The sequence below is a fragment of the Mustela putorius genome, unplaced genomic scaffold (genome assembly GCF_011764305.1).
Source record: "Mustela putorius furo isolate JIRA1106 unplaced genomic scaffold, ASM1176430v1.1 tig00000281_pilon_pilon_pilon, whole genome shotgun sequence".
NCBI classification, from domain to species: domain Eukaryota; kingdom Metazoa; phylum Chordata; class Mammalia; order Carnivora; family Mustelidae; genus Mustela; species Mustela putorius.
The window spans coordinates 14,381,949-14,398,583 of record NW_025421343.1 but is presented as its reverse complement, the minus strand read 5'-3'; the positions used below and the strand labels follow the sequence as shown (position 1 = coordinate 14,398,583).

At 40.1% G+C, this 16,635-nt stretch overlaps 1 protein-coding gene across 4 annotated transcripts in view; it reads right to left on the bottom strand.

The window, feature by feature from the left end:
* KDM3A (lysine demethylase 3A) overlaps nt 1-16,215 on the bottom strand; it is a 52,754-nt gene extending 36,539 nt beyond the window's left edge. For all 4 annotated transcript variants that reach the window (XM_045079116.1, XM_045079118.1, XM_045079119.1 and 1 more), the window contains exons 1-8: nt 16,091-16,215; nt 15,264-15,479; nt 7,913-8,068; nt 6,703-6,813; nt 4,356-4,458; nt 3,512-3,636; nt 3,193-3,265; nt 2,988-3,076 (exon numbers count right to left, since the gene is read on the bottom strand). In XM_045079116.1, coding sequence (XP_044935051.1) covers nt 2,988-3,076; nt 3,193-3,265; nt 3,512-3,636; nt 4,356-4,458; nt 6,703-6,813; nt 7,913-8,068; nt 15,264-15,449 — 843 coding nt within the window. In that variant the 5' untranslated portion in view covers nt 15,450-15,479; nt 16,091-16,215. The remainder of the gene's footprint in view (nt 1-2,987; nt 3,077-3,192; nt 3,266-3,511; nt 3,637-4,355; nt 4,459-6,702; nt 6,814-7,912; nt 8,069-15,263; nt 15,480-16,090) is intronic.
* Nucleotides 16,216-16,635: the final 420 nt, after the last annotated feature.

Here is a 16,635-nt window from a genome sequence, read left to right as displayed (position 1 = left end):
TACTTTATAGGGCTGCACTTTACCACAGTGCCTGGCACATACATTAGCTCACTCAAAGCAGAAAAATACAAAAATTTTCTCAGTATAGTCACAATGTGCTCCAAACAGTGTAACTTAGGATGCTTTTCCTTTTAGAAACAAAACATATCACTCTAGAAATTTCTAAGGGTTAGCTCAACAGGGACAGGGCTCCAATTATAAAACCCATCTCCACGTGCACACCACTGCACTGGCCTCTGACTTGACAAGGGTCAAGGTTTCTTCTTACCTGAAGAGTTTTCCCTGAAGGTCTTCTATACCAGTCATGGCAATAGTTCCTCCCTGCCAGCAGACGGAGATAATATAATTGAGTGTATGATGGTATTCTAAAAAGGACACTGCTGGCTCACTCTACTCAGCAGACTCTCTCAATTAACCAAGCAATGTCCTAACTCTGAGAAATAGTCTGCTAGGCAGAGAAGACCTTCAAGGAACCAGACGTTACTGGCAAATAGGTTTATTCTATGCAAAAGTATTCACCAAGGCAATCAAGAGTCTTGTCTACCTAATTCCAAACACCTGTCTTCCAAAGACCACCCTAAAAGTAGACTCCGTGCCAGTCCAACACATCTGGGGTTGCAAAGAGTGAGATGTGTGCCAAGTATGTCACTGTACTCACCTTTCACTCCCATATTTAAACGACCTCTCTTTCCCCACCTCTTCCTTTACCAGTCTAGGTCTTTTGAATCTAGCCCCAGCCAGTGTTTCCAAAATTTGCCTGATAACAAGAAACACCCAGGATAAAAAAAGGGAGGTAGGTATTTTTTCATATGGAAAAATATATACAACATACTAGAAAGGAATCAAAGAGGCTATAAAAGTTGGTTTTTTAGTTTGTTTTTTAAAGGCCTCCATGATTACACAGGAGAAAACAATTTTAAAAAAAGACAGGACAGGTATTCCAAAATGTGAACAGTGAGAGTTGAAAAGAATAAGTGACATTTCTTTCCTGTTTTTCTGGATTAACTAAAAATTTTAAAGAGTAACTTTTTTTTTAATGTGAGAATCTTTATTTGACAAATAAGTGCAATATAAAGGAGAATACCTTTACAGTAACAATAATAAAAACAATTTCTAAAAATGCCAATACGTATCTCCAGCCAAATCTACCATCCCAATTTCCTTTAGAATCAGAATCTTAGTACAGAGTTTAAGAGCTCAAACAGGCATTTTTAAAACATCAAATTTAGTTTCTCATTTTAGGTGCAGAAATTAAGCTCAAACAGGTTATGGGAACTTATCTTCTAGCCGAAGTTTTAGCTTTTTTCAAAATAGCATGTACTTTACTCAACAATCAGTTCAGCAGCACACAAAGCTACTGAGCTGGACAAAATGCTGACAGAGTTCAGAAAGACATGCTCCCTGCCCTTGAAGAGTAGGAGTCAGGCAGAGAGGATCACTTATGTATGTATATATTACCACATTTTACACATGCCTCCTTGAAGGCTATATATTTACTTGCAATTCAATTATCTGTTCCATCACTGATAAACCTGTCACTGTGAAGATCTGGCACCTCTTCCATTGGAGTTTCCCTGACCCCAGTCCTGCCTGTACCCCAGGATGACTCTTCAAAGATCCATCAGGATGCCACTTCCTATTCTCTAGCCCCTTCCTAAACACAGCATGTGGTTCTCCTTTTCATCTCACCAACTATTTACACTGATGCATTCTCCATGATAGACTACTGCTAACAATTTATCTAACGTCAAAACCTAACAAGTTATTACTGTACTCTGTTTCTCCCTCGGCTTCTGAAACTGTGGACTACTTGAAAATATCCTCTGTGAGCTTAACTCTAACACAAGAATCACTTGCTTGACCTCCTCATTTCACAGTCCCTTTCACATTACTTCTCTCTTGTAAACTTTAAGAGAAAATGAAAGCTGTAATATTAATTTCCAATAATAACCTCTTCATTCTTTCCTGAAAACCTGAGGTGAGACCTACACACTTGGAAGGAAGAGAGAGATATTAGGTATCTTGGTTTACAAAGTTGGTCAAATGTCGAAGTTCCTGCTGCCTAGAGGCTTAAGACTCAGGAAATCCAATCATCTTAGCCAGTCAGATTCTTATATATTTGTGTAACACAGTGCTTACGTTGGTTCTAGTTGATGTTGTAGTCCAGTCTATCCTGACCCAGAGCCCTACATGCCTTAATTCTGGCCCACTCCCTATCACTTCTCCCTGCCTTCCTCCCACAAACCCTGGAGTTCCCTCTCAGGTGCTCCTAACAATGTGAACACCAGCCTGGTAAAATTTTAAAATTCTCAACTCCACATAACACAAGTGCATCTGGATACCTAAGTTGTAAAAAGTTACTTATATTGTGACAGGTTCTAAGGATTCAACTCACCTAAAAAGAGAACAGCCCTAAGTTTCTTGATCTAAATCCTAACCAACTGAGAACAGAATTAAATCCAGTACTTGAACACACAGTGGCATTCATACCAACATATACTCTTCTGGGCAGAAATTAGTAACAGCAAACCAACCACTTCCTTTAAGAAACTAATGTCTGTTTAACCAATCTTAACTATCAACCAAACCTATTACTGGGGGAAGGGGAGCGTCCCATTTCAGTATGTACTCAATTTCTAAGGTTCTTTCCCTCCTCTCATGCCAGGCTTTCTTCTAGTTTGATATACACAACTCAGTTTACCCTCAAAAACATTCCTTATGGGTGAAACTGTCAAATCTATTGAAATTTTTCACCAAATATTTAAAAAAAAAAAGTTTTACACAAAAGAAAAAGTTAACCAGAAACTTATATTATCTCCATCTGCTTGAGTGTAGAAATTATGGCCAAGATCTGGAACCAGCAAAGAAGAACAGACAACACAGAACAGAATAGCACAGAAGAGAGCTTTATAACCACTAACAAGCTGGCCACGCACAGTAAGAGTTAAGAAAACCTTTACATAAGTGACAAACTTAAGTCAGGTTACCTCAGAGCAAGATTTTGCTTGTTTGGAAACTAGGCTTCCATTATTCTCAGAAGACTTGCGTTTTACAGTGCCAATTCTTGTAGAATTACCTAAAATATTTAAAAAAAGATAAGTTCACTTCCCTGTTTCTCTTAACATGGAAAAAAGAAAGGAGAAAGAAGAAAGGAAGGAGAACTAAAGGGTTTAATCAAATAATGTATCTTACCACATGTCACAAAGTTATCATGTACAACTTCAACATGAATCAGTGATGGATCGACAATTTTCAGAGCTGGAATCTTAAAAATAAATAAAACAAAGATACTAGAAAACTTAAAAATGCTCGGGCACATATATTAACTGTTAACAAGCAAAAGAAGCTTCTTACAAATAATTTCTTTTAAAAAAATATCATTCTCTTTTTCTATTCTAATATTTTAATATAAAGTAATAAGCTGTCTAGCTCCTATAAGATATTATAATTCCTTTTTAGAATTATATTCCTCTGTCAAGTTATGTTACATGCAATTAGCATCATCTTTTACCTCCTCACAGTTGACTTGAAGAGTTTTTGATGCTGGGTTTCCATTTACAATGGTTGCAGAAAACCACTGAGTAGATGGGTCCAAGCTATAAATTTTAACTTCTGAACCAACTAAGTTTTTGTCACCTGAGGGGAGGGAAAAAAAAATCCTTAGAGCAATCTGCATTATTTCCCAACATACCATCATCCAGAATAGTAACTTCTCAAGTCTTTAAAAAAGCAGTAGATAAAAATAAACATTACAAGATACTACTATAAACACAAGAAGACAGCATTTCAAAAAAGCTAGTAGAAAATTTAAACTTTTTATTTTAAACTTTGAGGTAAATTGATAGGAAAATGGAAAAAAAAATAACAATATATGTCAACATTTATATAAGACCAAGTAGTACCAGACAACTCACTGAGCCCTAATTCACTGTCCTGTGCAGAGTTTTAGTGGATCCAAATTCAGGAACCCCAACAGAACTGGCAAGTCTTACAAAATAATTATGACTGTGAAACTGACCAGAAACTCAGCAATATATGGGAGGATCAGGATTACTACATTCATGTTTCACTCATTTTTTAACACTGAAATTTCAAACATACCAAATTCTTTGTCAAAATACAGCTGAGCTTTTTTTAGTATTTACCTTACTAGTTTTCACATAAGCCCTGAGCTTTCCAAAGGGGGCTTTAGAATATATAAAGTCCTTCACTCATCTACTTCTATGAGGAAACCAAAAGCAATCTCTGAAAAATCAGAAATCTCATTAAAAGAAAAAGTGAGGACTAAAACGTACCTTTTTACAAGCTAATCATTAGTCAACTCATAAACTGTCACCAACAGATAAACTATATACCTTGTAAAAGATGACTTTCATCCAAATGCTTCACAATCAAAGCTTGAAATTCTTTACTGACATTCTGATTATCCATAAGGGAAAGTCGAAGATTGTTTACATCCTGAAGAAAAGAAGAGCATTACATTTTAAGGTAACAAGTAGTAAGAGCTGTTTAAATTCCAGTGGACATTTCAATCAACCTAATGTCAAAGTACTGTCATTAGCCATTTGATGACACCAAACCACTCAAACTCCAATGAACTTAACAGGTCAAACAGTAGGAACACATTAGAAACCACAGATACAAGGGAGACTAAAGTGAAGTCACCCCAAGCTAAGAGCGTGACAAATACTAGGAGTGGCTCAAAGCACAATTTTAAATAGGACACAACTTTGACTATGGGAAATATAATAAGGAAACAAATTGCTCAACCCATAGGAATTCCCAGGGGCAAAACACACAAACACAGAACCACACAGATATGTAACATCAATTCACTGAAACTGTTCTTAACAAATCACTTCAAACAGATTGATTTAACCTAACTAGGATTCCAAATGCACTCTTGTTTATAAATGGTTAAGGGGGGGGAAGATGAGGAGGGACAAAATCTGAAAAAACAGCCTAAGTTTTTATCAAGTCAGTTTTGAAACACTCAGTTCTTGGCAGCAGCTCCATTTTGGGCACTATTCCATAGTCTTTTGGCTTTGTGTGCACACTAAGTTATGATAAATGTATACAGAAACTGTCAATAGGAATAACCTGCCAAACACAAAACTATGAAGCACAGAAGCCCTTCTAGTATCAGGCCTGCACACTTTCTTGATACTGAAATGGATACATAGTGGCCAAAAATAGTTCATCCATTTCTCCCACTAGGAAAACTAACTAGTTTTTCAGAGAGGCCATGCTGGAAAAATGCAGTTCTTAAGCCAAATTACATTAGACTTAACACAGGGTCTTCAGAAGTGTTTAACATTAATTACCAGAATGGGCCATGTGTGGGTTTCTTTTTTCCCTCATGCTGCAATTTCAAAAAATGTAAATGTGTGCTCCTATTCCTACTAAAAGATAAATAGCACATTAATGGAAGAGCCACAAATGGCTCTTAAACAAGGTAGAATGATTTTACTCTGCCTAGGAGAGTTTAAATGACAGACAGTTGACCTGAGTATTTTGTCTTTCTTCTTACCCACAGATAAGTAAGTCAAATTCAATCCAAAAAAAAGACCTTAAGCTTCAAATCCAACTTCTACATACGCCAAATGATTTTCAGGTTCTCTGTGCATTTTTATTGACAAGCATTTTTATTGACAAAGAAAAGGGTGGGAGTTTTCCAAACTAAGTGGAAAGAACACGTATGTGCTCTCAATTCTCATTATTCATGATAGTTACATTTCACTAAGTCACCACAAACACTGACTTAATGAACAGTGAACCACTGCTTCTAGTGGAAAGAGAGGGTTAGGCTCCTTTGAGCCTCTTGGTTAAGTTTCATCAACCAACCTATCTACAACCATGTTTTAAGTGTATGTCTGTGGAAAACACATTATTTAACATACACTGGTACATTATTAACCTGGAAATCACAGTGATTAATAATGATTAATAATAACTCACAACTGAATGAAATCTATCTAACATATGTATTTCCCAAGACACATCATGGCCTTCTTGCACTTAGGAACACTAGACAGCACTTCAGCACTACATTTGGTATAGTGAAACCACCAATTAAGAAAAAAAAAAAAGGCACAAAAATTCAGCACTAAATAGACCTCAAAAAGCACATCTCTTTACAAAATGAGATGAAACAAGAAGGCAGAATGAGTCACCTTATCTGACTTTAGCTGGGAACACTTGTCAGGTAACTCAAATTTTTCACCACTCTGCCAGTGTCTGTGAATGACCATGAAAAGTGCCCAAGTACTGATTTGGGGGTTATAAATATATTCCAGCAAGTAGTCAAAGTCTCATACAGAATACATAATGATGGCCATATATGGATATATGTGGCCATATGATATCTAATCTTATAAATTAAATATAACTAAATCTTATAAATATATCTTATAAACGATTATAAATAATCTTTTTAAAATTATTTTTGTATCATCTAGGTGTCTCCATACATAAACACAAACCATCAACTGTACTACCTCTGTCCTTCCAACCCCTAATGGACAGCACCAACCCAATGGCTAAAACTAAAGGATGATGTCTAACAACTAACTGCTGATGAGATGGGTCCTTTTCTCTGTCAAGTTCTATTAGAATTAAAGCAATCAATAGCAGTATTTTAGCTCTCATATTGAAAAATTTGTATTTCTATCCTTAGAGATTAATATAATTTTTATCTTTTACCTGTATAGGCTTCAGAAGGTCTTTAGAAAGAAATACTCTTTGTTGATCTCCCAGAAAGCGAATAGAGGTTATGGATCCCAAACCAGCTTTGTCCAATAGAGACTTATATACCTAGAACAAAACAAAACATTCTGGCATCACAACTGCCATCAGCATAATTCTGAAAATGGAAACTTGCAATTTTCCACACATGCAGAGAGACAAATCCATTAGATTTTTTACTTACTGCTGGTATCTCAATAACAATGATTCATGCAACAACGAGATCGCACAATTTTCATCCAGAATCAATCATTTAAACCAGACACACATTTGGGAGTCATTAACATACAGGTCTGGGTTCAGAGATAAAGGGCTTCTCTAAAATTTATATGAAAAATTGTGTGTATACATTTTTCTGGGGAGATAGGGCCAAGTTTTCAGCAAACTCTTAATAGCTGGGGGTGGTGGGGAAGATACAAAGAGCAAAATACAACTTTAACCAAAACCCTATACCACTCAAAAAACCTCCAGCAGCTCTTCTTACCCACAGGCAAAATCTTTACTTTGCTAGCACAGCATGCTAGGCCCTCACAACCTGGTCAGCCTTTCAGCCACCTTTCCAGCTGTCTAAACCTGGCCCTTCTACAGGAGTTAAAACTTGTGTCTCACAAAACCTGAATTGTCCTCTCCAAACACTGTGATCATTCTCATCATCTAACTACACCAGATTTATGATGTGGAAATGGCATAATCATGTACAGAATGCCAGCACTTTCAGAGCCAAAGAATACTATGAGTCAGAGAGAACCACAGAGATCATGGGGCTGAGACTTGGCAACCCCTGAGAGAGCCAGGCAACAGCTAGATTTTAAGGTATACTCTCCATGTTTTAAAAGCAAAAAACTAATTCAAATTTTCTTAAAACTCTATGAAGGTCAAGCCAAACATACATATATATGTATGCCTATATGCATATGCTGGTTTCTGACTCTGACCTAGACAGTCCCCCACATTACCTCCATCCCTATTTTTCAAGTGAAGAAAATGAGGCAGGAGAAAGTCAGGGGCCCAGAGTAACAGGCTGCCTAGCAGGACTGACTCCTCTACCTTGTCACATGTCTGTACTATTATTAACTAGAAGCCAAATATAGACATTACATATACATCTTCCTTGTTTCACTCATAATGCATTAAATACCCTGTTCTCATAACCCCAAGAGGTACTCACTATTGCAGGCCACTGAACAACTTGTTCAGAAATTTCAGGAGACTTTCGTTCAGCCAAAACCAAGTTATGCTCTACTAAAAATGCTCTCCTTAGAAGGTTGTAGACTTCTATCCATCTTCTCTTCCTCCAAGATTCCCCATCAAACTCCACACACACCTAAACAGAAGTTAAAAAAAAAAAAAAAAGGCAAATTCAATTAACAAAAATAAACACTAAAAATGCCAAAGCTGAATTATGCCCTGATTTTCTACTTGAATCTTTATCTAAAATGTGCTGTCGCTCTTTCCCACTCTTACTTCCCTTCACCGTCCACAATAAACCAACCAAACAGGTTAATCAAACCATCAAGCTTTGGCTCCCAAATAATTTTGGGAAGCAGTAGTCAAGCAACCCCCCCGCAAAAGTAACTTCTAGAAACCCCACACAGCAAAGAACCCCCAAGTAGAAGGTTTTTACATATGTCAGACATCAGAGCTTTGAGAATCAAAAGAAAGAAATTTAAAACCCTAAAAAAAATACTTATTGGGCAGCATTGTAATTCTAAAATGACACTGTGAGCTTAAGACAACCCCCCCCCCCATCAGCATAATCCACCACTTGTTCTGAATCCCTTTGGTATGCTTAGGATTTAACTTCACAAGGCCTAGAGGACAGCACATCCTCAACATCTCTTTCAGTTGAATAAACTGGGAGTTTGGAGTCAATGACTATTTTGCTAACTAAATACAGAAACAAACAGCTGATAAACTGACCCTAGAGTTAAACTACTTCAATTTTTTATGTAAAAATCACTATTTTTATTTGACTTAAAATCCCTTTTCTTACTAAAGAGGCCTCTCAGTTTTAGTTTCAAAGAATTAGTTAATGAACACATCAACCCTGTTCATAATTTCACAATCACATCTCCCTTTCCAACCTTTAACTTAAAAAAAGGTTTAAATTCCATTCATCTGTCAGAATTCAATTTAAAAAATCCTTTCCTTTAAAAAAAAAAAATCATCCTTTCCTCAAAGAAGCCCTCCCTTACTAAAGAGCAAACTCCCCCACCCCCCAAGAGAGTTCCCCTGCTTAACTGTACTCAAATCCCTATACTTTTCCTTCCTAGCACTTACCCACACTTTGACTTATTATTTATTTGTGGCTAACTGATTCTAATAGATTCTAACAGATTCTAACAGAAATTTTAATAGGTCAAAATCTAATCTGTTTTTACCTACCATTGTACTTCACTGATATCCAGTCCCTAGTCAGTACTCAAAACACTTGTTGAATGAATAAATTACTCTCTGAAGCAGCCTCTTACTTTCTATTACTCTCCACCATTCAGCAGGTAGGACATTCGCAACTGGTATACCACTAGTCCCAATCCCGAACCTTTTCCAGTTTTATGGCTTTATAATATCAATCTTTAAAAATCAGTGAAAATTTAAAACCCATCCTACCCTTCTCCCCCAACAGTAAAATCTGCATCCCTAACTTTTAGGCAACTTCCCCGGAGAAGTTGTGTTATCTTCTTGGTATGGCAGGCTTTTAATCTTGCAGTTATCCCAGAATCCATACAGACGGTGAGCACCTTACTATGTGACAAGGCCCTGTTCCACTCTCCTTGGTTCTATGCATTCCATCCATCACTATACCCAATCAAATGGTCCTTCACAGAATTGGCTGGAGACTGCTCATCTTCTTGCATCCCCAACCACAGAATACAGGTCCTATGATAGCTCCCCTAAACTGGATAGTCCTTCTGCCCCACATCACATCAACCTCAAACCCACACTAGATTTAGATGAGTTTTCCCATCTACGAGATGTAAGAGGAATGAGCATATACAAACTACAGCACCAGAGAAATCTGGATTTGAATCCCAGCTATGCTGTAGCTTTTTCAGAATGATTTTACCTGCATAAAACAATATACACAGCATTACAAAGAAAACCAATTAGTCTGTATGCCAGGTTAAGAACCCTTGCTTAAATCTAAAATGAAAATATTAATACCTACCCCTCACTGAATTGTTTGGTAAAATTTTACAACAAGGTAAGTAAATTATCTGGCAAGGAGATTAGGTAGCTTTAAGACTTCCATGTAATTCAAATCTTAATTTATCAGGGTATCAGTTCGGTTAGGAATGGGGGGGGGGGAGAAGATCCTGAACATGACTGTCCAAGATCTATTCAGAAAGAAAGAATGAATGAATGAATTAAGATCTTTAGGGATGCCTGGGTGGCTCAGTCAGTTAAGCCGCTGCCTTTGGCTCAGGTCATGATCCCAGGGTCCTGGGATGGAGTCCCACATCAGGCTCCTTGCTCGGCAGCAAGCCTGCTTCTCTCTCCACCTCTGCCTGCCACTCTGCCTGCTTGTGTGTTCTCAGTCTTTCTCTCTGACAAATAAATAAACTCTTTAAAAAAAAAAAATTAAGATCTTTAGCAGCTTTCCAAAACTTAAGCAACATCACAACTCTTATCACATCACTAATCTAGAAAGCTGACGATCAACCCAAAACCAAAATTTAGACAGGGCCCCTTCTTTATATCCCAATTCTTGAGTGCTTCAAAAATTAAGTTAAACTCCTTAAAAAAATTTAGTTTATAACTTCACAGTATTAGGTTGCATTGGTCAAATACTCACATTAACTTCACTTTGAAAAAAGGTGAACTTTTAAAAAAATATAATGAAACCAACGAATTGTAAGCCCTCTTCATACTTTCAAAAGTTTCCTATCATAACCACAAATGTATAAGGGATCCCCCCCAAGCCTCCTATGCAAAAATTTCTATAAAAAGACACACCAAGGCCGTCTTGGTGGCTCAGTGGGTTAAGCATCGGACTCTTGCTTGCTTTTGACTCAGGTCACGATCTCTGGGTTGTGAGAAAGAGCACCGCACTGGGCTCCTGCATTAGGCATGGAGCCTGCTTGTGATTCTCTCTCTGCGCCCCTGCCCCAAAAGGACACCAATAAAAAGTCAAATACGGAAGAACTAAAGCGACCTGACCAAGCTTCTGCAAGCTTATTGATGTAACTAGTGCTCATTTAAATTGTGTTATTCCCCTCATGGTCCTTTGGTGCACAAAACAGATGTTATTTATGCTGTCTGATTCCAAAGGCCAAAAAGAGGCCAATTAATTATGATTTGCTCCCTACAATTTCCAAACTTACTTTTTTTTTATAGGATAGTTTATAAATGTGTACCTTATTAGCCTATTAAGTATCTGGACCAGATGAATATTTCAAATTATTTCAAGTTAATTTTTCCCCAACAGAAAATCTTTTTAATACATGAGTATAATATATCTAATGAAGCTAACCTCAAAACCTCCCACTCTTAATCTACATTAATCTCACCTAAGTATGATTAAGAAAACCATCAGAAAGGCCAAGTAAGATATTTCCAAGTTTAAAAGTAGGCACTTACAGAATGGCATGAGTTTCAGTCAAGTTTTTAATTATATACCTATTTTATTCCCAGCACTATAATGCAGAATTCCACTCATTCCACACTACACAAATTAGGAAATTATTTCTTTATGCTTCTGTTTATGTATTCTTACACCTAAATAAAATACTCACCTAACTTCCCCAACTGCAAAGGGAATTTTAACAGCAAGAAATAATACACAAGAGGTGGCAAGTACTACTTATCTGCTACAAAGGGATATCCCTAAGAACTAAGAAGCAGCAGAACATTCAAGTATAAGTTACATTCAAAGAAAGGAAACTGGAAAAGACCCAGATAAGTAGAGAAAGAAGGACATTCCCAACATGCACAATGAATGAAGCCACTTGTCTCACACTCAAATAGAAAAAGTAGGATAAAAAGACATTCTTATAACCATACTAATAAAGATTTGTTGTTATTCTAGAGCAAGAGGATGCCACTGCTCCATTAGTAGATTTCTAAAACTGCTTTTCAATGTAGAATAATTGTGGTTTCTTCCATTTATTCATTCCAATATTTCAGCAAATACTTCATGCCAAGTAGTGTTCTAATTGCTAAAGGTTTAAAGGCCCACAAAACACAGTACTTTAATCTCACTCTACCTGAGCATTAAAGCCCAGTGTTTAAGATCCAGAGACGAACTTAGGCAAGTTATTTAATTTCTTCAAGCCTCAATTTCTAACACTAAAAAACGTGGTTCACCATCTAGAATATTTGTGAGAATTAAATACAATGCCACATAATAAGCATTTAATCATTATTATGTCTTCACCCTGTCTTTTTGTAATCAACAACTAGACACATTATATCTGAGTGAGTGACTTTGTTATAAAGTCTCTCTCGAGGTGAAACAAAGTTAACAAGCCTTGGCCTTGTTAACATCATCCTTAACTAACAGCAAATCAGTCTAGACAAACTTGTACTTCTAATACCAAACCAGCTGCATACACTTGAATTTTATTCATTTATATTCGTCTTAGACCTCAGTCCCACTCCACCCCCCAAAACTTAATACATTAAGCCCTACTGTAAGCATGGTCTTCGTTACTTACTAGCTGCCGCCTGCATTTCCCCAAGCATAATTTGGTTCCATTTTTTTTAATTCTATGTTTTTGCTAATACAATATGCCCTTAAAATTTAAACCATCTGATACTCAATGAAGGAACATAATGACAGGGCACCTGGGTGGCTCAGTTAGTTAAGTGCCTGCCTTCAGCTCAAGTCATGATCCAAGGGTCCTGGTATGGAGTCCCGTACTGGGCTCCCTGCCCTGCAGGGAGTCTGCTTCTCCCTCAACCCCTATACTCCCACTCATTTTCTCAATTTCTCTCCTCTCTCAAATAAATTAAATCTTTAAAAAAAAGGAAATAGGGACGCCTGGGTGGCTCAGTTGGTTGGACGACTGCCTTCGGCTCAGGTCATGATCCCGGAGTCCCGGGATCGAGTCCCGCATCGGGCTCCCAGCTCCACGGGGAGTCCGCTTCTCCCTCTGACCTTCTCCTTGCTCATGCTTTCTCTCACTGTCTCTCTCTCAAATAAATAAATAAAATCTTTAAAAAAAAAAAAGGAAATAATGACAAGTCATGGTTAGATAAGAGAAATCAAGTAATTTGTACCTTACATGAAGACTGAATTACAAAGTCTGCAAGTAAGCCAAAAATAAAATATAGTTAAAATTGTTCTTCAAATGAAAATCCCTTGAGGCATCAGGGTGGCTCAGTGGGTTAAGCCTCTGCTTTCGGCTCAGGTCATGATCTCAGGGTCCTGGGATCAAGCCCACATGGGCTCTCTGCTTGGCGGGGAGCCTGCTTCCCCCTCTCTCTCTGCCTGCCTCTCTGCCTACTTGTGATCTCTGTCAAATAAATAAATAAAATAGTTTAAAAAAAAGAAAAGAAAGAAAAAGAAAATCCCTGTTTATCTTCAGGTGAGGCACCTTAGTGCAAAGGAGAAGATAGAGCCAAACCTGGATTCAAATCCTCCCTCCATCACTGAGTAGCTAATTACACAAATCTGAACAAGACCCCTTTCCCAAACCTATCTTCTCATTCTAAAAACAAAGATACACCACCACCTCAAAGACTGGGGGTGGCAAAAAAGTGGAGATTAAAAAGAATACCTGAAAAGGACCTCCTGGACTGCCTTCCTAATCCAACGGGTCTATAATTAGGTCCTGCTAGGGAAGAAAACACTTCTACTCTGTCATCATCTGCCAAAGAACTAAAGACTTAAATCTCGTTTCCATTCATATCAGATAAAAACAAACACACGAGAAACTTTTACTTGGCAGGTGAAATAAACCACAATAACTACAACTGAAATCTGGTACACAAAGCCCACTTTATGGAAAAAGATTATTAGCCTGAAACAAATAGGTTGGCCATCTTTTTACTATACCACTTTCCTTATATAACAGCAAAACCCGGTTTGCTGGGAGGAATGAAGAGGAGAAAATCCAAACTTCACAGTGTATGACAGGAGTCCTTTTGTGGCACAGGGAGCATAAAGGTAAAGACGGTGGGCTCAAGTATCAAAACTTCTCAGTTAGAACATGGGCTATGCCAATTTCTAGGTATATGACTTTGGTAAAATACTTAATCTCCCCCAATCCTAATAGTTCTGTCTGTAAAATGCAGCAGTATTAGGACCTACTCCCGAAGACATGAAGTAAGGACTGATATGATCATGGCTATGAAGTGTTCAGCAGGATGCCTGGCATGTGGCTAAGTGCTCAACAGTCACTCCTCCTTTGCAACATGAAGACAAGGCACACTACAAGCTTTAAAAACATATGACCAGATATCCTCTTTCAACAACCCTTTGCAGACTAAACTGGTTTGGGCATATACTCTCACCTTAAAGTGTCTAAATGAACAGTGTGTCAGAAATCAACATGTATGCAACTGCCAATGCTAATTGTCCCAATTGGAACACCGTTTTCAAGAAAAAGCAGTAACAATCCAGTGAAGATGACCAAACATATCCACTATCCAGGGTGGAAATCTCTTCTAACAAGCTTCCTTCAAGTTATTACCACTTTGGAGTCTTTGTTAGGGACCTTTCTCCAGTTATTTTTTTGCACAAAGGAGTCTCTGTTGGTAGAACAGCTCCTTTTCTGGTTGTTCCCAAACAATCCTTTGCCACCAATACTTCTATTAGGAAGTACAATTAGAATTCATCTCTCTTTGAAAAGATCTAACTGAAAAACGTCCTCATTGTCATGCTGATTAAAAATCACTGTCCACACTTGTTCCCGTTTCTCCCCATCCGCCCCCCCCAGGTGGAATATTTCAAAGCCATTCCTCTAACACACCATATAAGGGGTTGGCCCCACCCCTACCCTCCATATATGGTCAAAGCCCACACCTACCTACAGACTCATCACAGGCAACCAGGAACCCATTTCCACACTGACCCACCATATACGGACAAGTACCCACCCTAATATGCCACACAGAACTAAGCTCCTCCCTCTTCACTCACTTCATTTCCATCAAGTCTGAAAGTTTAACAAGTTGGGTGAAGAAATTAGGAGGTGCAAACAAACAAACAAAAAACCACCTGAAAGCGCTAGCCCTCAATTCTTAATGATTCCTAACATCACCTACTTGACCAATAATATTAACAATACTCCCCCTTTGCAGAAATAATCATACAGTCCTTGTAGGGCACAGCGCGGGCAGTAACGAAGCGTGTCTGAGCAACCCCAAGGCCGTCATTAAACACAGGCAATTGTAGGCCAAACACAAACACACCTCGGTTCTACACAACCGTTTCAAAGACTTCCAAGGTCTAGTTTTCATGCCAACTTTCTGGTGGCCCTTTTCAGAAGAGGGGAGGAGGCCCCCCACTGACTGTCTCGTTACCAAGGTAACTACAAAACGTCCGACAGCTGAAGCCCGGGAGCGGATTTTACCTTCAGGTCCTTCTTGGTAACGTCGGTGTGAGAGACGGCTCGAATGGTCCCCGAAAGCCAGGGCCACTCGGCGACGCGCTCCACGTCCCAGCTGTCGTGGCTGCCGTCGCTGCCGTCGGCTGCGGACAGACTGAGGAATCGCTTCCCCACCAATACTGGCCAACTTTCTCCGAGCGTGAGCACCATGGTTTCCACGCCTGCAGGAAGGGCTCCTCCCTGCAAAAATACAAATACAAAATGCAACGGGGGCTGTCGGTGGGAGGGGGTCGGGAAGAGAGGACGCGGGGGAAGCGGGGGCGGAGGGATGGGTCCCAACCCAGCTCGGAGCACCAGATCCCAGGCGGCCGCGACGGCGGCCGGTGCGAGGGAAGACTCAACACCCGATCTCTGCACCGGCGCCCTCCCCCGCCCCCCGGATCCCTCCCCCACAGCAAACACGGGCCCAAGCGCCGCGTGACCCCCGTTCTCCCCAAGTTTCGCTTTTTCAAAACCTTAAAACCTGAACGCAGAAGGAGTGAGGGGAGAATTATTCTACAGCTTAAGTGGATTTTAAAGTGCTCGCCCCCCACCCTGGGAAAGAAAAGGCCAGAAGCAAGGGCCCGTCCGGGGCGGCCGCGTCCCCGCCCCGGGCGGCCCCGCGGGAGGGGCGAGCCCGCGGTTCCGCACTTGCCCCGCCGCCCCGCCCCGACACAGCGCTTTCCCGGCGGCCGACCCCCGGGCGTCCCTCGCCCCGGCCTGCGCCACGGTGCGGGGGCGACACGGCCGCGGGCTCGGCGCCTTCATCTTTCTTCCTCCTCTCCCCTCAGCCGAGGCCGCGGCGCTCTTACCCCGCCTCCTGCCTCCCTGAGTCACCGGCGGCGGCCGCCGTTTCCAGCCGCCCAGCTCTAGCTCTGACTTGGTTCAAGAGCTCTCACAAGACACGCACAGCCTCCCGGGTCCGCCCCCTCGGAGCCGCTTCCGCCCCTCATTGGCCTAGTCCAAGAAGCTGGGCGAGGCTCGTGGGTAAATAGCCTATCGCCATTGGCCGGCCTGGCGCAGGCGGGGCGAGAGAAAAAAACAATTCCTTGGCTGCCTCCTCCCTCTCCCCTCCCCCTTCCGACTCCCAGACGACCCCCATTAGGTTAAAGTACACATAGCGTAAGCGAGAGATCCCTCCGCCACAGCCATTCTTTCCATTTGTTGCCTACGGTATGCAAAAAAGTCCCGCGAAATCGCTTATCAACTTTATCGCCCAGAAAAAAATTGCAGGGGTGCAAAGATAAGACTGAGTGACAAGCCCCAGGACTGTATGTGCCTATTGGATTGCTCTTCAATTGCGTAGGCTGTCGACGGAAGATGGGCTTTCCACTTGGCGGAAGAATCTCACAGGAAA